This window comes from Lepidochelys olivacea (genome assembly GCF_965140295.1).
Source record: "Lepidochelys olivacea isolate rLepOli2 genome assembly, chromosome: 15".
NCBI lineage: Eukaryota > Metazoa > Chordata > Testudines > Cheloniidae > Lepidochelys > Lepidochelys olivacea.
Genome location: NC_140425.1, coordinates 24,147,513 through 24,169,546, shown reverse-complemented (window position 1 = coordinate 24,169,546; position 22,034 = coordinate 24,147,513). Strand labels below are relative to the sequence as shown.

At 44.8% G+C, this 22,034-nt stretch overlaps 1 protein-coding gene across 3 annotated transcripts in view; it reads right to left on the bottom strand.

The window, feature by feature from the left end:
* Positions 1-2,697: 2,697 nt before the first annotated feature.
* The window catches only part of LOC311531629 (transmembrane protein 132D-like), a 386,634-nt gene continuing 367,297 nt past the window's right edge, over positions 2,698-22,034 (bottom strand). For all 3 annotated transcript variants that reach the window (XM_084649164.1, XM_084649165.1, XM_084649166.1), the window contains 4 exons: positions 13,922-14,127; positions 12,366-12,639; positions 8,746-8,937; positions 2,698-5,521 (listed from right to left, as the gene is read on the bottom strand). In XM_084649164.1, coding sequence (XP_084505290.1) covers positions 4,337-5,521; positions 8,746-8,937; positions 12,366-12,639; positions 13,922-14,127 — 1,857 coding nt within the window. In that variant the 3' untranslated portion in view covers positions 2,698-4,336. The remainder of the gene's footprint in view (positions 5,522-8,745; positions 8,938-12,365; positions 12,640-13,921; positions 14,128-22,034) is intronic.

Below are 22,034 nucleotides of genomic sequence, written 5' to 3'. Positions count from 1 at the left end.
GTGATCTTACAGCAAAGCGCACCCTTGTTCATCCTGCAAAGAGGAGCAAGAGGAACAGTGTGTGCAAGAATTAAGTTGCAACCAACAACTCTGTGGCTGCGGCAACACGTCCCCCAGTGCTGTGTACTCAGCGCTCACCTACTGCAAGGAGGCTGCTGTGGGCTTGGTCCTCAGCTACGTTATTATTATTATTCTTTGAACTCCATTGTGGTAGGTGCTGTACAAACACACAACAAAAAGATGGCCCTGGTATGTCCTTAAAAATGAGATTGATCTAGCTATGTTGTTCAGGGCTGTGAAAGAATGTGTGCCCTGAGTGCCATAGTTAGGATGACCTAGTGTAACACCGACAGACTCCAGTCGTCGGCGGGCAGGCTTGAACCTGGGACCTCAAGGCATGAGCGTCTACTGCATGAGCTAAAAGCCACGTGGCCCTTAGCTAGGGCTGTAGCAAACTCATTACTCTCTAAGTCAGGGGTTCTCAAACTGGGGGTTGGGACCCCTCAGGGGGTCATGAGGTTATTACACGAGGGGGGTCGCAAGCTGTCAGCCTCCACCCCAAACCCCGAATTTGCCTCCAACATTTATAATGGTGTTACGTATGTAAAGAAGTGTTTTTAATTTAAAAGGGGGGGGGGCGGGTCGCACGCAGAGGCTTGCTATGTGAAACGAGTCACCAGTACAAAAGTTTGAGAAGCACTGCTCTAAGAGGTCTTGGTGCCACTAGAGGGGACAGAACCCCACTCCCAGGAGGTGTGTGGGTTACACTAGCTCCCAGAGAAAAATCCCTTGTCTTGATGTAGGAAGCAGCTATATAATGGCATGACAGTAGCACCACCGTAGCCCTGGGGCAGTGTAGACACAGCAGGTAGAGTTACATCCACTTTAAGGCCGGCTTTACACTACCAGAGTGGTGGAAAGGGGCCTTAGCGTAAATGAGACTTGGGGACTTTGAACCTTCATTTCCCACATCGCAGACAGGTGTGGGTCTCTCTCTCTCTCTCTCTCCTTCTGCTTTGGGCCAGAAATTCCATCCTGTATTTGAGAAATTTTTCAGTAAACACACATTGCTCGCTCTAGTTGAAACAGAGAATTAGTGCCACTGGGGCCTGGGGTACGTGGAAGATTTAGCTATCCCCTCGCTGCTGGTTTAGCTCCACGAGTGCTAGCGACATTGATAGAAGTAGAAGAGACAGGAATGAGGCATGTTTATGGCCAGCTAGATCTGCTCTGAGCAGAGTTAGACGGCACAGAGTTAAAAGTGGCCAGGAGCAACGCTACACAAGTCCCCCCCATTGTTTTAGCACTGGCAGAGACATTGATGGGGGGGCTGCTAAATGATCTTAGCGTAGGTGGAGCCTACACATGTAAGGAAATCTCACAAACTGCTCCAAACGCGACTTCACTGATGACTACAAGGAGCTCTGCTCTGTGTCACAGAAGCTGGTCATCCAACTCGGATAGCCACCATCTTCTCTCAAGTGTCAATGCTTAATCCACATGACAGCGATTTGCTTTTGACAGTGACTTGCTCAGGACATGGTTCCACAGGAATGCAGTGTGTTCAGTGCTCGGCCACAGGGTAATTCATCACACCTGTGAACTACATTTCTTGCAAGAGGCTCCTCTGGTCCGATACCAATGGGATGGCTTTCTCTCCCCTCCACAAGTACTCCTGTTCTTTTTGCAGATACAGACTAACACGGCTGCTACTCTGAAACTTGTAAGACATATTACTCTTTGCTCAAGTCTTTCCAGATCTGGATCTAATGGACTTATTGTAGTGCTAAGGTTGGCCCATGAGGATGACCTGTACTTGACTCATTTTGCCTTGATCCTCTGAGCCCATGTTGCTCATGAGTGGAGAAGCTTTGGTAGAGCTTCAGAAAAGTGCGTATTGAGCACATGGCAAATTTTAGGCTACTGCTTTGTCTCCAGGGATTGAAACATCTCTTAATAGACTGAACACTGAACCCTCAGAGGGTGTCCACTTGTGTGCTTCAAAAATACAGGTCTTGATTTATTATTCCAATACATAGCAAGAGGCCTCATTAACCTGACCCGTATAGAGACACTCACCAGGATATTCTAAGCCTACACTACGTCTAGTAATATTATCCTCCACATTTTCCCGGTATGTTTGCCCCATCTCTAGATGTGCCAAGCTACTCTTCTAAAGTTTCAGAGTAGCAGCCGTGTTAGTCTGTATCCGCAAAAAGAAAAGGAGGACTTGTGGCACCTTAGAGACGAACCAATTTATTTGAGCATGAGCTTTTGTGAGCTACAGCTCACTTCATCGGATTGTCCTCAAAGGAGTGTTTATAAATAGAAACAAGGCCCAATATCTGTAGCTCTCTTTATGCCCACCCCAAACTGAACACTACCCCCATCTCGTGCAGCAGGCTTTCCAGGCAGAAATATACATGAGTGTTATTTGCAAAGAGTTTCAAATCTCGAAAGGGTGACTCAGTGCAAAATACACTTAATCATAACGTGTCGGCGTTGTTGTTTTATCTTCCCCCCCCACACAAAGCACCACATTACAAGATGTAAGAGTTTGTAATTGGATTGTGCTGAGATCCTTAAATCTGCATGTTCCTTTAATCAAAGGACAGTTGTATATTTTGTTGACAGTCTCTTTTTATGGTAAATGAATGCAAAGAGAGAGAGGAGCTCACAGTAGGAAAAAAGATGAAGCCCACCGAAATGCAAATTTTATTCACAGTTGGTATGTTTATAAATATATATTACATTCTTACAATCTACAATACATTCTAAATACAGATAGATTCAGTCAAGGTGTTTGTGGGTAGGATGGGGTTATTAAATTGGACAACTAGGTTTGGTGGCTGTGAGAGACTTTGTAATCAACTAAAGGCATGGGCTCAGTCTGGAAAACAAATGGAGATTGGGGGCCCAAACCAAACCTTAGTTTCTTGGCACTTTGCCACTGGCGATTAATCCTGGACCAAACAGATGACTCCAGTTTTAGGTCAGGAGGGCACTTCAGATTCAGAGGGCAATGACTGGAATTCTACTATATATACATATAAGAGGAATGAGAAAAGACAATCATCACCGCTAGGTGAAACAAATATTATTTACCAAGCTTAGCCGTTCAGCTATTAGGGTGTATAGTGCTCCTCCATGGCCTTCATGCTGCCCTATAAATATGCGCAGCTGTGGGTCTGAAGAAGCATGATCAAAATGGAAACGAACAACCTAGCCTCAAAAGGGAAAGGAGAACAAAGAGCCGGTCCCTGTTGGTTTCTGAGTTCAGCACAACTTATACTTACCCAAGAGAGAGTGGCCAACTTCGGTAAATTACAACTGGTAAAGCAAGTACCAAATTAGTTCCGATGGTTCCTGTGCTTAGCAGAACAGCACTGTGGATCTCAGGGAAGGGAAAAGCCACCAAACTTCCAAAGCAGATCAATGCTAATAACTACCCCCAGGATATCAAATGAGAGTGCTCCGGGAAAATGCTTGGGGAATACAAATTTCAACAGGAAAACCAGATAGAGTGGACTTCTTTAAAAGACCCTGCGTCTCTCAAACCTTTCCAAAGCAAACTTTCCTTTATATGAGCAGTATGTTGATTATAGATTATACCTTCTCCAATTTTACAAATTAAGAAATACTGAAAATTGGCCAGCAAAGTTTATAATCTCAGCTTCTACTTAAAAAGAGAGCTTTCAGTTATATAATTGTATGTGTATCCATTCTCAGTGGTGATCATGCGGATCTGTAAACCATCTCAGTCACTTCCCCCCATAACCTCCTAGATTCTTTGGAAACTCATAACTCTGCAACTGAGGTTGCTGTGCTGCTCACAGTGCAGTTGTCTGTCAGCTTTAAATTAACGTTCTCAGCTGGATGTCCTGTGCTTGTGTCTTGAAAGACAAGCTTCCTTTCATTGATCCGTTTATTCCGAGCCCGATTTTCACTTTTAACCACAGCCTGTGATATTGAACATTAGAACTGTGTGAGCTTTGTAATATCCAAACTGTGTTGGAGTTTATTTTTATTGATTTCCTGGGAAAGCTCAGAGAATGAGATCTTATTATTTTGCTAAGGTTTATTTTTCCATGTTGCCATGCATCAGAAACCGCACACACATTTTGTTCCAGTCTCCAAGCCCATAGAAGACTTTAACTGTATGAGCTGTCCAGGATCTCTGCTTTCTTAGCTGGTTTTGGGTTGCTTTCTGGGGCTCCACTGAGGTATTATCCACCACTTGACTCTCATTTGCCAACACATTTTTTGCCCCAATACCCAAAATTAAAGGCAGAAAGGTGAGTGAAAACCAAAAACCAAAAAGGTCCTTAGTGTCTTGTTATGCACTCTCATGTAATCTCTCCATATAGTTTCTGAGCTCTTTGCATTCCCCAAGGTCCATATCCTGGCACACCCATTTAATATCGTCCTCACTACTCATCAGGATGGAATTGACAGTAGGGCACCCATCGTCGGAGGAGATGGTGGTAAAGGTGGTGAATTTGACTCGTTTCCGCTTGGAGGTAGGAGAGGCGGTCGGTTCACTTTTCTGTTCTTTCCCTTCAATGAATGTGGACTCTGATGACCTGAAGACCTGGCCGTTAATGTTTGTTTGGGCATTTGTGCTGAGGAGATATTTGCTCTCCTCAAAGTCCACCCTTCTGTCAATGGCAGTGATGCACTCATCTTGTTGGGATGAGAAGTTAATGTGATTCTCCAGAAGCTCTGTCCTGTTGCTCAACCCAACCCAGTCGTGAGAGTGGCTCATGCCTTCCTGCTCTTCAAAGGGGACCTGCTTGTGCCTGTACTTCAAAGCAAAGGTAACGCAGTTGATAAGGAAGACCAGGATTGCCAGGCAGAAGACTCCCAACAAAGCATACATTCCTATCTCCAGATCACTGAGCCCTCTGGGTGTCTGCACAAGGTCATTCTCTTCCAAGTCCCCATTGCTTCTTGGCAAGTCCACCTGTGCAGGGAAACTGGTGAAGTCTATTGGAATGTTCTGCAGATGGCTGTCATCATCCAGAAGGCTTTCTCTGTCCTCTTTTTTACTTAAAATAGACCTGTCCGTGGTAGTTCCTTTGCCTTCCATTTGGCCCACTGAGGAGCTGCTGTAATACTGCCCATCTGGCCTAGCTCTGTCCTGCAAGGTGTTTTTTTGACGGCGGTCGCTTGCATGATTTTCCAGGTGGACACCAGCCCCGCTTTGCTTGCTGTCGCTAACATTAGGGTTGGCATCACTCTGTCCGAACTTGACTTTAATGCTCCCGCTCCCAACAGCCAGGATGCTCTTCCTTTTGGATTTCTGGCATGGTTCACTGATCACCATCTCCACCTTCACCAGTGTCCCCTGGCCTTCCATCTCAGCAGCGATCACAGGCCACTTGAATTTAGGGTCATGGTGAATGGAGACCACCTTTTCATCTAGAGATGTAGCCATCAAGGAGAAGTCTTTGACATCATAAATATCCAGGGGCATGACGGATCCATCACTGAACTGGACCCAGCAGCTGATGGCCGCTTCCTGTAATATATGAAACAAACACACACACGTGCACACAGAATAATCAGCAAAGGAAACATACTGTCTCCCCACCAATCCCCTCTTCCCCACAAACTATTTATAAGCAGGACAGAAATAAGGCTGAGCAAGAAAATTAATTCCTCACTAAGACATATAAAAAATACTAGTTTTAAACATGCATTGGTAATAAGCTTTGTTTTCCCTGGAAGTGCTAAAAGGGAACGGTGTCCTCTGAGATCCGTGGAGTCTACTTCAGCACGATAATAAATTGCACGTCAAAAGGCATTACCGGCTACTGACTTCATTTACTGTAGTTATATATTTAAATGGAAAAATATGTATTAGATTATTTCTGAACTGCTTAAGATACAAAGTCTCCTCTTGTTATACGTAACATATGTTAAAAGCACCTAATCTAGCAAATAAAGCAACAGTGGCTCTCGGTCTTTGAGCTTTGTTTTTGCCTTTCAGCATAAAAATGTTTTTGCACAAGCTGGGTCAGTGGGGGTTGTTGTTGGTTAAGCAAAACGCTCAAGATAAATGTCAAGCAAGGCAACACTCTCCTTTGTTTAAAATGATGATGTCCTGATTTCACATCCTCTAAAGTCAACAGACACATTGCTACTGAATTCAACAGGGGCAGGGTTGAGCCCCAGTTCTGCGTCTTACACAGACAATAGATTTTCACACTTTTCTAGTGATTTTAGGACCCTTCTTTTTGGTTGCCAACTTGAGACACCTTTAAAGGGGGTCTCATCTTCAGTGGGCAGTTGCTCAGCACTTCCCGAAAGTCAGGCTCTTTAAGGTGTCTCAAGTTGGCAACCAAAAGTAGAGACGCTCAAAATTGTTAGTAGCTTCTAAAACGCTTGGTCGGCACATGCACACACCCACTCCAGATACTCAATTGGTGTAAATCAGTATAGCTCCATTGGGAGTCCATTTCCACCATCTGCCTATTATATATGTATTTAAAGAGTAGATGACGGACCTGGAGGATAAAACAAAACAACAGGCTGTTTTTTCATCCCAACTTAATGCACTTGTGGAGAGGAAACCTTTTTCTTTGTTTTTTTAAAATCATGGTGTGCCAGTGGTTCACCCATACAGGTCACAGGAGATAACAGCCTACACTGTAATAGGATTCTCTGCTGTTTTAACTAAGGGTCTGATTCTGAAGTCCTTACTCAGGCAAAACTCCCAGCATCTTCAATGGGAGGTTTGCCTGTGTCTTTATTTCAGGACCCAGCCCTAAGACTTTGCTGACTCTGTCATAAATCCTGACTGTGTGTTTATTAATCTTCAGATGTTTCTTGAAGGCCACATGGAATTTATGACATCAGCTCTCATCCTCCCTCTGTGCTGCTTAAACCAGCATAATCACTTAATAATTTCACATTGCCCTCCTTACTGGGAACGTGCTTTGAAATATAATGTGCTAAGCAATGGGAGTAATCAGGAGCCGATCAAAACTCGTACAGCCCTGCCAGGGTGAATGTTTTCATTTCTGGTTTATTACATTTTCGTCAGCATTCCGAGGGTGTCTAACACTGCACCCAGAAGAGGGATTCAAAGAGACTTGATTTCTTGGAACGGAAATGTCAGAGTGGTGTAGCATGCTAGGGCTAAATGCCATCAGACCCAGCTTCTGAGCTGGTTTCAAGGTAGTGTGGTTAGCTCCACATGCCAGCAATGGGTTAGCTCATTGGCTCTATTTCTAGCTGTGTGACATCATCTTCTTCGCTCTTGGAAGTCTATGGGAACCTAATTTATATTGCGCTAAAAAGACAGCAGCCCCATGTTACTTCTCATCCACCAGCTTGAGGACAAGGCCCTGCGATGAATTAGAGTCTCTCACCAGTTGGCCAGAATTCAAATGTATTTACCTTTATCATTTACCTTTAAAGCACAAAATGTGTTTAAACATAAAGGGCCCAATTCGTCCTGTGTCACTCCATGGTCTTCCCTGGTGTAAACCCATTGATGACTTTGGGATAAAAAAATAAATAATTTCAAATGCAGACTAAAGCATAAGAAAGAACAAAGATCAACCAGTCACTGATGGCAAATTTGTTAAATGATCCAGTGGTTTAGACGCAATGAGCTGTGTGAATGCGGACAGCGCAGGGCTGCTGTGTGCCAATGCATGAGTAGACCATGTGATTCAAGCACTCAGGTCCCCAACAAAGCGGTTTCAAAGTAAGGGTGCGAGAGAAAGCAGCATACTGATTGAGCATCACACTGGACCGGAGTTTGAGTCTGGCATTCCTGGGACCAGCAAGAGTTCACAGCTCAGACAGGAGGAAATATCTGGTGTTGCTCTTACGGGAATGCTCAAGCAAATGCCGGAACAAAGCTGGTGGACCCTGGTGGGAGCACTACCCAACTGTCCTCATCAGAAACAGGAGCTTTTGAAGGGATGGGGAAGAGCAGAAGGGAAGTGAGAAACCTTGTGGGCCCTGACAAAGGAGACAAGGAGTGACTGAAAAATCAGTCCTTGCTTAAGAAACCTCCATAACATGGGTCAGTAAGAACAGGAGGTTCTCAGGGGCATTTGAAATACTCATAACAAGTAACTAAAGATGGAGGAGTCTGGCATTATAGCAAGACCAACCCCATCTGTTAGCAGTTTACAGCACAAGAGACCCTGCTCTATTCTCATTTGCACCAGTGTCAATCTGGAATAATTCCGCCTACACCGGCAGTTACTCTAGTATGAATGAGAGAAACTGGACCACAATACTTTACTGTGGGGAAATACAGAGCTCTTTCCTTTTTTATCTCCAGACTGGTGCATACATAGATGTCTGCCCTGGCCGGAGCTTGAGGGGTGGTGTGTTAATTTGCATGGAATAAATGGGGCCAGAGAGCCCAACAGTGGGATGGGCAGGTTACGTTCGTTTATTTATGGCATGTGATTGGGTCGTCTATGGGACTTTGTGTTATTTATGGGCTGTGAACTGAAGAGACGGAGAGGGTTTGTTTGTTGGCGCTTGGGATTTTTGTTTTACAGACATATTGCCTTTTTTTTATGGGAACGTTGTTTTTCTATTAAGGCGCCTGGTGACCTTCAGCTGTAGGTGCCTATAAATTACAATGTTTTGCTAGAATATTATTAACAAAAGGCCACCTGATCCCATCAGCTTAGCTGGCGAAAAATGCTGAGTAGATCGGGGCTCAGAAGTGGCATCCTGTCAGGGCACAGCGCACGCGCTGGGTCCTTGTACCTGCTTTGGTGACTGAAGAAGCTCCTGTGCGACTGCTGTAGCAAAGATGGCCTTATTGCTCCCTGGGCTGAGCTGCAGGGAGAGCGACAGTCCAGTTATCAGCTGGACTCCGAGGTCTGTTATGGTCACCTTCTCGTCCAGAACGGTCACGGTCTTCTCAGCCAAGATGGCGTCCGAAAGAGGGGACAGTATCTGAAAAGAGAAAGCGCTATTCGTGCTGGATGTTTTTGTGGAGCGCCCAGCACAACGGCATCCCCATTGGGCCTTCCGGTGCTACTGCAAATAAATAATCAATTGTACTATTAAGTCGTGCACACATTTAATATCAAGGCTATCTTTATACATTTATAATAAAGGATAGGTTAATAAATGGTGACTCAATTGTCATAAACTGATATAGAGTCCAACAAGTAAATAGGCTGCTTACGAACATATACGCCAGGGGTGGCCAACCCATGGCTCCGGAGCCACGTGCGGCTCTTCAGAAGTTAATATGCGGCTCCTTGTACAGGCACCGACTCCGCGGCTGGAGCTACAGGCTCCAACTTTCCAATGTGCTGGGGGGTGCTCACATGTGCTGGCTCTGCCACAGGCCCTGCCCCCACTCCACCCCTTCCTGACCCCTCCCCTGAGCCTGCCGTGCCTTTGCTCCTCCCCCTCTCCCTCTGAGCCTCCTGCATGCCACAAAACAGGTGATCGGGAGGTGCGGGGAGGGAAGAGGAGGTGCTGATTGGCGGGGCTGCTGATGGGCTGGAGGCGCTGCTGATGTATTACTGTGGCTCTTTGGCAATGTACATTGGTAAATTCTGGCTCCTTCTCAGGCTCAGGTTGGCCATCCCTGATATACAACGCCTTTTCCTAATGCGCTTGTAACTGCTATTCACATCTGTAACATGCTTAGAACATCTATTAATCATTTATTAATAAAGTTGGGTGATATTTTTTCAGCAAGTAGTAAATTCACTTAAAAATACACATTTTGGGTCACCGAAATTATTTGTGAATTCAGGTCAAATTCAGGGAATAGTTTCGGCCAGCAAAAATATTTTTTGCCCCGGAAATGACAAAACATTTTGTTTCGACATTTTCAAAACAAACCATTTGGAATCTCATTTCCAAATGACATTTACAATGTTTCGTTCAACTAAACGCATTCTGGGGGTTTGTTTTCTGTGATAAAAACAGTTTCAGTTACAAAGTAATTGATTTGGTTTCCAGATTTTTCAGTTCAGCCACCACGCTGAAAAATCGATTGTTCACTCAACTCTCTTTATTAACCCTTTTTACATTCATTATAAATGTAACTGTAATGTTATGTGCAATTTAAGTGGTAATAATTTAAAAAGTATGGGTGGGAGGGGTAGAGGTAGGAAAACCTTTTACTAAGAGTCTAAATATCACAACACAATTTGTAGACAATTTGTAGAATGAGTTTCATTCCAAATTCTTGCCCTGGGGAACTAAAGGATAAGATCACACTGCAGAAGACTGTTGCGACAGTGGGAGGGAAACATACAAAGGAAGCTCGTTATGACTAAAAGGGATCTCAATACACTGAAAGGAGAAGTTGCCAGACTGAGACACCACTAACCACAGACCTGCATTTCGAAGGGGGCTTAGTTTAGCGATGCTTGTGTGGTGGGCTACACTTTGCCAAATAGGTTCTTTAAACCTACCGGGCTATTGGTTTCTTTCCCTTTGAAATCCCTTTTCAGAGTCACTCAAGATATTTATGTGCACTTGTAGTGAGCACGGCAAGTCCCAGAGCCTTGGAGGCCTACAAAAAAGACCTTTTTATTGAGGCTCCCTGGCGTAGCAGCTCCAGAAGCCCACTTCCCCAGGACTGACAATCAGTGCGGTCAACACGTGCAGATGCAGATATCTAAGGGGCTGTCCTGAAAGTCTGGGGTCATGAGCATACCTGAAGATGAGGGGATTATCTCCCTTTTAGCCCCAGTGCCTGCTGATAGGTTGTCTAGTTGGGAGTACGTATAGGAGATTTATCCTTTCAGTTCTGGGACCTCGCTTCCCCATCCAGTGAATAGGTTACCAGAACAGGTGCTAGCAGAGCTAGCTTCTGTTTTTTTGGCTCCACCATTAACTCTCTGTGTGACCGTGGGTAAGTCATTTAACTGCCCTATGCCTCAGTCTCACCATCTGTAAAATGGAGTTAATGGTCCAAATTCTCGGCTAGTGTTAATTGGCATAGGACCACTGAAGTCAATGGAGCCACACCAATTTACATCAACAGAGAATTTGGCCTCATGACACTTATTCTCATCCTTTCTAAAGCACCTAGAGACGCTTGGCTGGAAAATATTATCTGAGCACTGATTGCTATTACTGCTCTGTGGGTGTCCCTGTCCCTGTAACGTTTATATCCTGTAACACAACTTGAATTTAAATAAATTCAATCCCAGCCTTTCATATTTCTGTCCTGATTCTTCAACCTGCCCTAGTTAATAAAATTTTTAGTGCCTTCTTTTGTCAATTTAGGCCCTGACAATATTAAGTTATTTCACCAGCAGCCTCCCTTGTGATATCTGCAGTTGTGGATCTGGTATCAAAAAAGTATTAGTCAAATATAGGCAGAAATGGATTCTGATGTTACATGCACTGGGGAAAAATTACTGAAGCCCACAACCCACATGCTTCAGGGCATAGGCTGATCAATAGCTGGGAAGAGAAAGTAGACTGTCCCATCCCCCCACCCAGTAGAGTATTGCACTAGTGAGTCTATTATGTAGGTTTTTACACTTTTGCCAAAACATATGGTCTTTGCTTCTGTTGCAGAAGGGACATTGTGCCAGATGCGTGATCAACGGTCAATGGCTGCATTCCTGTGTGTTAAAATGTTAGTTTTTATGTGTGACTGTAGGCTGGTGAAAGCCCTTGAGACTGAAATCCTCTCATTAGCCTCAGAATAGACACAGCTTGGACACTGTCCATGCAACCTTCCCTACCCATGTGCCTCAACCCTGACTCAAAGGTTCACCATCTCAGGGGAAGAGGGTCACTCAGCCTTCGGCTCCATTCAGTCCATGGCGTCTCCAATGAGACTGCCAACAAGGGGGCACATTTGTGCCAGTCACGGTGTTTTTGATGATGTGGGCACAGTGCCCAGTGGACTCAGAACACCACTCATTTTTGACATAGGCCTCCAAATAGGCACCGGATGGCAAGAGCTTTCAGATACTACCAACCCCCGCCAGATTCAAACCCAGGACCCAGTGTAACAGTGAAAAAACTTTGTAGTCTCTTCCCGATACCCCAATTCCTGTCTTCCTATCTAAGAGAGTCCCTCGAAGCCCTGACACCTGAAGCGTTCAGCTCTGGTGGTGGGAGGTGGGAGGGTGGGGTTGGTGTATCCAGTTATAAAGATAAAAACAACTTGTTAAATGCAGATCTGGATCCAGGTTTAGATTTCATCCTCCATCCCGCCCCAGGTCTGAGGATGTTGGATCTGGGAGAGATTGGTTTGACCCCATTTCTATGCTTCTATTCCTAATGTAGGGACTCCCCTGGTGATGACCGCTGAGTGCTGTTCTCAGTAGGGCAGGGTAAAGCCTGGTACACTAAGGCGAAGGAGGAGGGGGAGCCCAGTAGCCAGTTTTCCCTACCTGGATTGTCGTCATTCCAAGTTCTTGTCCAACCAAAACCTGTCCACCTTGCAGCTTGGCGATTCTGGGCTCCTCCACCTGCATGAAGTCACTCACCAGCTCCGTGATATCAACCTGCCAGTCAGAGCCTAGCAAAGAGCTCAGCTGGCCACCTGGGTCGGAGGGCTCAGCTACAAACTGTGTCAGGACTCGCACCATGGCGTGCTGGTACTGCAGGGTGCAGCCTCTGCCCTTCCGCTCGTCCTCTTCTTCGTCGTCGCTGTCTCGGGCTGGTCTGGGCAAACAGCAGCAGAAAAAAAATCAAGCAACCCAAGGAAGGAGTGCGAGGCTATGTGCCTGGCTGTTTGTTAAGCATTAATGGTTGTTAAGCATTGATAGAGGGATCCAAACAGGGAGCTGGGGTATCTCCTCAGCTCGTTCCTCTCTCTTGCCCTGCCCACCCAGGCTATGTCCAATCCTGCAGCTTCTTCCTCTAGAACATTTCTGACAGAAGTCATATTCCCGCATCTCCCCCCAGGATGACGGTAGCCTCCTGGTTTCTTTCATCTTTATAGCACCATGCCCCTGGTTCACACAAAAAGCAGCTTCTAAAGTCACCTTCCTTGCCTGTGCCTCTGACCACCCCATGCCTCTTGGAATCCCTCCAGTGACTCCCCATGGCAGGTCCAAACTTTTCATCTTCACCTTCACACCTCTTATCTCATGACTCACCCCACTCTGTCTATGATGCCCGACTTGTCTGTGCTTTTGTTAGCGATGGACATGAATATCTCCTCCGCGTTCTTATCAGCGGCCCATACCAATATCTCCATGCTGCCAGTTAACGCATGGAAACCCCTCTTTGAATAGGTCTGCAAGGCCATGCCTTCAAATCCCTCCATCAGAACCCTTCTACTGTGATGCTTCAAGGAAACCAGTCAATAAATCAAGGGCAGATGGGAATAGTTCACACCTACTTTATCTATTTGTTATAATAATAATTAATGAAATTGTCAGTGTATATAAATCCATATCCCTCTGGCCCATCCTTCATGTGCCACTTGTCTTCGCAGACTGTAAGATCTGTGGGGCAGGGACTGTGTCTACACAGCATCTAGCAAAATAGGACCCTGATCCTGATTTGGGCCTATTGTAATATACATATGGAATATATAAGTGATGCAAACACAATTAGTAATTATTATCCTTAATAAATGGTCATTAATAATAAATTAAGCAATGGCATCCCATTTACCAGGCCTCAGACCAGACAGATCTGGTCTTTGCTGATGTCTTGTAGTATGGCACAAGTGAAATCACGGACCCCGCCAACAAGCTATTTCCATTTAAGACACTAGTGCTATAAAAGGAAATTGATTTTCAGTGCAGATCCATGCAACCTGAGGTTCCCGTTGCCCTAATAAGTACAATGCGACAGCTGATTGAATAAATGTCTGGTGACCTTCAGGTTTACACCGGAATTGCATTAAGGCCAAATGAGTGTGTGCAGATCCGCTGGCCAGTCAGCTGCTTGGCACGTGAACAACCCAGATTGAACATTCACTAATGAAACCTACCTCTTATTAGAAATGATAGGGACCCTCCACCCCTTGATCTGGTTTAGTTCTGTGTCAGAAATCTCTATTTGCAGTGGGAGGCGAGGAACCCAGACTGTCATTTCCAGTGGGGCAGTCAGATGCTGGTAAGTAAAATTAACGATGACATTCACTTTGCCTTTCATTTCCTTCCCGTTGACAAAGACATAGTCACATCTGTCAGAAACCTGTAAAAGGGAAAGGGGGAAAAAATTAATTAGTCTCTGTACAAAATTATAAAGCTCACCCCGTGCTGAGTGAGTGGGAGGGAGGGAGAGATAAGATTCGGGTTTGAACTAGTTCCAAACTCTGAGGACAACTAGCAACAAAAAGAAAAGGTGCCTGGTTTGCCATTAGCACTCTGTATAGTTTAGGAATACTTGCGAGCAAATAGGCTTTTCCTGCTATAAATATTTCCAGTGGGAGCGATGATAAAAGAACAGCTCCATTCAGTTCTCAGCCCCACCACTAGGACCTCTGGCTCTGAACTTGTTCTGGCTCTGATGGAAGTCCACTGAGTCATGGTCCCATCCCCCACTAAATCACACAGATGGTATTAAGTTCCCCCTCTTCCAGTTTGGTGTGAGTCTAAGGAAATGTAACGTAAACATGAGGAAAATCAGATATGCGGGTGCCTGCACAGGATATTCAATAGGAGGCGTATTTCCCTGATCAATTCTGAAATGATGTCCTTAGAGTGGTGATGATGGTTGCTGTATTGCAGGAAGCAGCATTAATGATTCAGTAGATAGTGCTCTTTCCCTCTGAATCAGTACTGGACCAACACCAAGGCATGGCATTAGGGGTGCTGTGCTTCTGGGAGTGCCACTTTTCAGAGAAGACACAAAGCTGAGGTCCTCACCACGTCTGTGAGAGCATTCTGTGCATTTCTGTGGAGTGGTGTGGACAGCTTCTGGACCTCCTATGCTTCCTCTGTGGCTTCTCTCCTCTCTGTGACCTGTCCTGGTCTTCTTCCCACTACCTCTGCAACTTTTTGAACACCCCCAGCTCCTCTGGTCCCATCACACTTCCCTCTTCTTGCACTGCATTTCTCCCTTCTTCTATTGCTTCCCAGCCTTCCATAGTTTGGATGAACTTTGGGCTCTGTTCAGGTGATGCTAACCTACCGTTGTTTGCCCTAGAATTATATTTGGGAACTTGAAAAGTTAGTTCAGTATATTGTCCTCTGGTAAGGAAAAAAGTCCTGTACAACTCTATTCTGCATCATACAGAATCCAAGTGATTTGTAGGATATTCTAGGATGGTCCAGCCCTGCTATCTTTGACTTCAGTGGGAGTTTTGCATGAGTAAGGACTACAGGACCTAGTCCCTAATGAGGGATAGGAAAGAAATAGAGCTGGACACTCACAGTCAAAACAAACCCAACATGCTGGTGATGGTGGAGCTGTGATTAAAATAGGGCTATGTTTGGGGGCCTTGAAACATTTTTTTTCAGTTTCTTAAGGGATAAGAATACATTTTGAGGACAGTACCGCAGAATAAAACAAGCATATGCAAAGCAAACAAAAAATGGTATTTTGTTGTTCAACAGAGATGGAGTTTTCTAATCCATCCATATTTGGAAGCATGTATTCATAGTGTCAATAGGGCTCCATTTATCAATGTGAGCTCTTAAATCTCTCTTGATACAAAAAGCACTCAAATCGGATTGAAAAAAGTTTTACTGAAACAAGTCCAGACAGGTTTATTATAATTTACTGGATAGGCAGTTCTTTGAAAGACTACACACCCTGAGGATTATTCGATATTAGCATTTCCCCTCAACCTCTCCCTAATAGAGAGCACTTGTTTTTTGCATTTTAAAAAGCAGAATAAAATAGTGCCTTCGTTAATGTACAGCATGAAAGGTAGGGGGATGTGTGTGTGTGTGTTGTATGATAAAAGTTATTAGTTTCATCAAGAGATGGGGGAGAATCAGACTTCATTCTGAATCACTTTTGAACTCTGGCAGTTCAAATGAAATGGAACTCCTGTCTAAACCACCCCTGGTTTTGTAAACCCAAGCCTGAAGCCGAATGTCCTCATCCCGGACACGGGAGGCAAAGACAGAATTGGGCAATGACTCACCCATCAATTTCTGTTCCCTCTTTCCCACCAGCATACCCAGCTCAGTAACCAACCGGATCTTCTATTTGTATCACTTCTTCCTATAGAAGAAGAAAGTGTCTGCTCAACCATCTGCAGAAGATGCCTTTACTTCTTCAAACGTGACCCAGAATTCCTTGGCTGTAGCAGTGCTCCGAAAGAGGTGTGGTAGCTGATAGTTCAAAGGATTCTGGGAGGCCAAGGACTTGCGGCAGCCAACTGAGCAGAAACAGAAACCTCCTGTCCCTCTGGAGGATGAACCAGATGGGTAGAAACTCTAACTGGAGAACAAGAGCGTGGGACTGGCCAGCTGATGAGTGTCCAAGGCAGTCACTGTGCTCTTGAAAAATAACACCCTAGGCAACCACCTACTTAACTTATCTCTTAGGCTGCCCCTGACTTGCCATATGGATTGATATCAAAAGGTTCTACGCTAGCGGAGCTAGGATCTACCAAGAAACAGATGGTCATGTGAGTCTGCAGCTGACCTCAGCTGGATCTGCCATCCAAAAGCTCAGGGTGGAAGCATAACCCAAGCCTACCTCAATACTGTGAGTCTGACAAGGGTCGGACACAATGTCCTTTCCAAGCCATTTCTGACAACACTTTATTCATAATAACCTGTAGTCCTGGCTATCAATACTGCTGAGAGTTACTAAATCTCACTCAAGCGCTTTGGCAGCTATTGCAGGAGTCTAGGTGAGCCGACAAGACCTGTTCATTACAGCTAGTTAAAATATATGAGTAAATGTACATGTCGAATAATTTATTAACTACCACTTTACAGTGCTGATGATCTGAAGGAATGATCTATTAAAACCCTGAACTCTTTTCACAATCCATTACCAGCCAGACCTTCTTTTCCATTATGTGGATATATTTAATATTTCTGACTCCTGAATGCATAATCTTGCACTTATCTGAATTTAATGCCGTTTTCTACTTTTCTGTTTAAATGTGGAGTGAATTTAAATGTTATTTAAATATCGCCAGCTTTTGTGGCACAATTTACATCCTTGGTATTATGTTTTTCAATACAAAGGGCTTAATAGCAAAACCATTTCCACATTTTTTTGTCCCCTCCCTGTAGCTGCATGGATGGATTCTTGTGTCTGTAGGGTAGATTCCATCCCCAGGGCACAGGAAGAGAGCAGTCCTTCCACTTGCATCTGTACAAGGGGCACAGTGCTGCCCCAGAGGTATTGCACTCACATGAATTGTATCATTCTTCCCACCTCTATTCTCCAATCTCCTGTCTGCCAGACAGGAGGGCACAGGGCCCTCAGGCAGTGACTGGTACTCCTGCTCCATCTCTCACCTTAGTTACCTCGCCTCTACAGGAGAGAGTCTTCTATTTCCTGCTAGCACTGCACTTTCCTCCTAATCCTTCGGTGTGTTTTAAGTGACGCTCTGACACTGAAAATCTCTGGTGTGCTAACGAGCTTCATCTGCTGCTTGCTGGTTCTCTCTTTTCCTTGGGATGCCCGTGAGGAGAAAAATTAGACAAAGCCTCAAAGCACTCGTTTACACCTGAGTCATTGCAGATCAAAGTTCAAGCTGAGGTGGATCTGAGGAAAATAATCAGCCGGGGAACTGAATGCCTCAGATACTTAGCTTGCCTCTGCACACTGAAGGCTGGATACCGACTGCAATGAATGGCCTATAAATGGGGATTTTCCTTTCTCAAACTTGAGGCCAGTGCATTAGCTTACAACTCCAGTGTCTCACTTATGATTAGCTATGCTAAGCAATTACGTAGTCTTAACTAATTAACTCCATGCCTTGGGGAGGCAATTAATCAAGTATCTTCATTTCCCAGAGGGGGGAAGCTGAGGCAGAGAGGCTAAGTGTCTCCCAAGGCCACAGAGCTGGGACTAGACCCCCAAGTGGCTCCTGGGTGTGAGTAACTTCTGACACTGATCTGAGAGTGAGACCCGGGGTGAGGTTCTGTGCTGGACTTCTAGGAGCTGCACTTTGGAGCTTGCAGCCCAGGGGCCTAAGTTACAGCAGCCTCCCTGAGTTGTCCTGTGTGTGGCAGCATTGCCCAGAACCTCGGCAGTCTCAGCATGCCTCTCCCACTGCCAGCCCTGCCCCTGCCATGCCCCAGCACTGAGGAGCTTGAGGAGGTCCCTGGGAGCAGCCTTATCGTGCCTGCACCAGGGGAATCCTCCCTAGCAGGATATAGGGCTTTGAGGGCATCTTTAAGCCACTCTGGCCCTTTTATGCGGCATAAAGGAACCAGAGTGGGGGTGAGAATCTCTCCCTTTTAATGGAGTTATTCCAGATTTACAACAGGGTGAGAGGAGAATCAGGCTGTTAGATTTTAAATTCATTAATGCTCATGCAATGGAGAGAGAAAATAAAGCTGGCAGGAAAACAGACTTCAATTCTGGCTTCCCCAGGGTTATCATAAGCAGGGAGTAAACCAAAACCCCAACACTACTGCAAGAATGATTAAAGAAATACCTTGATCTTGTGCTGTTAAGATTATAATTTATAAAAAGAAACAGATGCAGGCAGGCAGGGAGAGACTGAGTGGTTTGGTTACCCAATCTCTCCCGTTTACTGTTCTGTAAATGAAGAAAGCAATAATTATTTAATCATTGAATTCCCAGCCAGCCCTTTGGATGAATAAGCACAATGGCTAGGTTGCAGTTTGTTCACAATGCCAACAGAGCAGCACCAAGACACGGTGTAACATCTACTTCATTTTCATAAATCAGGCCAGGGCATTCAGAAACAGGTCATCATTAAAAAAGCAGATTATCTTTGCCTTGTTTTACTTCAGACGTGTCCAAACCATTCATCTTAAAGCAGAAAGAAAATTCAGCAGATGAGAGAAAAAGGATATAGGTTTTGCAAAAACCAGGCAGTTTCTCTGTCAGTCTGTTTCCTTCTTGCAAATAGCTCTTTTTGTGGCCTATGTGAAATGAGTTTGATGGGTCTCAGTTGAGCACCCTCAGGTAGGGTGACCAGATAGCAAGTGTAAACAATCGGGACGGGGGTGGAGGATAATAGGTGCCTAAATAAGAAAAAGCCCCCAAAATTGGGACTGTCCCTATAAAATCAGGACATCTGGTCACCCTACCCTCAGGACAAGCAGGCACATGAGAAGCAAACAAAAAACAGCAGCACTACTGGCAGCCTCTTGGTAGTGTCAGAAGAGGTCAAGGACTCAAAGACAGAACTGGTTGGGGATTTTCCGCTGAAACTTTTTTTGTTGAAACCAAAAATGCAGATTTGTTGAAACCAAAATTTTTTGTGGAAACATGGCTGTTTCGACAGAACTTTCATCAGGGAGGTTTCTGAGGTCTGGGGTGGAATTTCTGGTCAAAATCAGAGAGAGCGAGCCCCCAGAATAGTCAGTAGCTCAGTGGTTAGGACCCTCAACTGGGATGTAGAAGACCCAGATTTAAAGCTCTGTTGTGCCAGATTCAGAGCAGGGATGTGAACTTGGTGTCCCGTGTCTTCCACAACCCTGGTGAGTATCTTAGACACCAGACTATTGAATCATCTTTCGCTAAGCAAAGAATATTAAATTCTTTACATAAAGTGAAACAGCTCCATCAGGAGAGGCTGATTCTTTAGATTGCTGGTATGTGAATCAAGCAGAGTAAGGACTTGAACCCACATCCCAAGGGAGTGCCATAGCTATTCTGGGGCGGGTGCTCTCACATGTTTTTTCACCAAAAATTTCAAAATGTCTTGGTTTTGTTCCATGTCGGAACGTAAACAAATTCTGAAACTTCAACATTTTTCACAAAATGGAATTCTTGTTTTCTGGCCAGCCCTGCTGAACATGCCATGGAGACCGAACTACCCTTCACACCCCTACAGATGTCAAGGTCAAAGTTGATGGGGGCAACGTACTTGTACTATCATTGCCTGTACTGTACCTTTATGCATGGTTTTAGATGGATTTCAGTCCATAGATCTTTCAAACCACCGTTTTTCTACAGCATGAATTCAGATACACAAGCTTTAGCTAGCAACATGCCCTGTCCCCAGTAAAGTCCTTGTTCTTCACCCTTCACCATCTGAGAGAGAAATAGGGAAGCTCCAAGTTTATTAAGCTCATGAGTGCAGTGAATGAGCACTGTGTGTGTGTGTGATCAGCCCATAATAAGTTTATTTACCTCAGGGCACTAGTAAGCACATTTTAAAAGGTAGATGCCTCAGAAATATCTCTATATTAAATAAGAATCTGTCTATGAAATGTGAAATATGAAAGCTGCTTTTCAGCAATCAAGATGGATAAGATTGGAACCCTGTACATGTAGGTGTGCACAAATTCACCCTGAAATCAATCTCATGTTTTCCACACAGACCTGACTATTTATTTCCCTGTGGTCTAGCTTCTGATGTTTGATCTCTCAGGGCTGGCGATGCTCTGTCCCACTAGAAATGAAACAAGCCGGGAGGCGACGGTGGAGGTGGATTCCCTTTTCTTTTGCTGATAATGTGCAGTTATCATAGCCCTCTCTGGGCTCTGGCCACTGCTAATGCCAAGACACAATAATGCCATTACATCATTACAGTGCGGCTCTCTTGCTAGAGCTTTATGGACCATCGTGTCACAACAGGTTTCCACACAAATGTGCTGAGCTGCCCACCATTTCATTTACAGAGGATACAGTTAGCTCCCACAAGACACTCCAGATAATCTCTCAACATGGGAAAGCTTTTATCTCCTGAGTGGATGGTCTCTTAAATGGCATTTGTAACAGTGAACTTGGAAGTACAGAGAAGTGCCTGGGGTTTGGTTTGGCTCCTGCAACTCCCCTCTTTCTCTTATGCTGGTGAACAGCTAGAAAAGCTTTAGCAAGCTTCCCCTGAGCCACATACATCTAATCTCAGTGAGCCAGGGCAGCAGAGGTTAGAGGCTGCTTGTCACCAGCACAATACAGAGCAATACAGCGGAATTATGAAGTAGGTAGGTGGCCATGTCATGAATGCACTAAACAAAAGATTTAAGGCAAATTGGGTAGGGGATCAATCATCCTACAGAATTTGTGGGGATGAGATTTTCAAATTGGCCTAACTCTAAACTCTGACGTTAATGGCAGACCTTCCATTTACTTCAGGGGGAATAGAAGCACTGAGTGCTTTCAAAAATCCCACCAATTAACTACTCATTCTTCCTGAGACAAATGCCAATCTCCCAGACAGAGCTGTGCATAATGAGCGTTATGTAGCCCAAGACTATGCATCCAACTCACTTGGTGTCATTGCAAACTTGAAAGTGTTGCTGCTCTAGCAAACTGAGGAGCTTTTCTCTGGAAAGCAAATATGGACTTGAAAGGGTGGGTTCTTTGCTGAGCCGAGACACCTTACTTTTCATTGTTAAAGTGTCTGATTGTGTTGTTTAAAAAGAAACCAACTTGTCGCTCCAAAGTAGCACATGGGGGGAGGGATAGCTCAGTGGTTTGAGAATTGGCCTGCTAAACTCAGGGTTGTGAGTTCAATCCCTGAGGGGGCCATTTAGGGATCTGGGGCAAAAATTGGGGATTGGTCCTGCTTTGAGCAAGGGGTTGGACTAGATGATCTTCTGAGGTCCCTTCCAACCCTGATATTCTATGACATTCCAAGCTCTTCAGTTTTGATTGCAAGCAAAATAGTTATGAAGCTTCATTATTTTTTTTTCATAAGATAGAACACAGAAATGGGAATTTATTTCTTCCTCTTGTGGATGGTATTGGATTTTGGAGCGTCCACCCTCCTATCTGAGCAAATGAACCCTAAGCCCGTGGCATCCCTGTTCAGCAGAAGTCATCAACAGAAGCCAGACACTCCTCCAACCAGGCAGTGATTCCCCACATACTTTTCACTCTAACTTCTTACACCTGATTCTGCGCTGATTTGCATCTGTGTCACCGTGTACCATTGTGCAAAGGCGCACCCATGAAGGAAGTGTAAAACACTGCCACTGTTGTAAGAGAGGAATTCTGACTTGGTATCATTCTACACCCACTCTCCACAGGTATAAAGG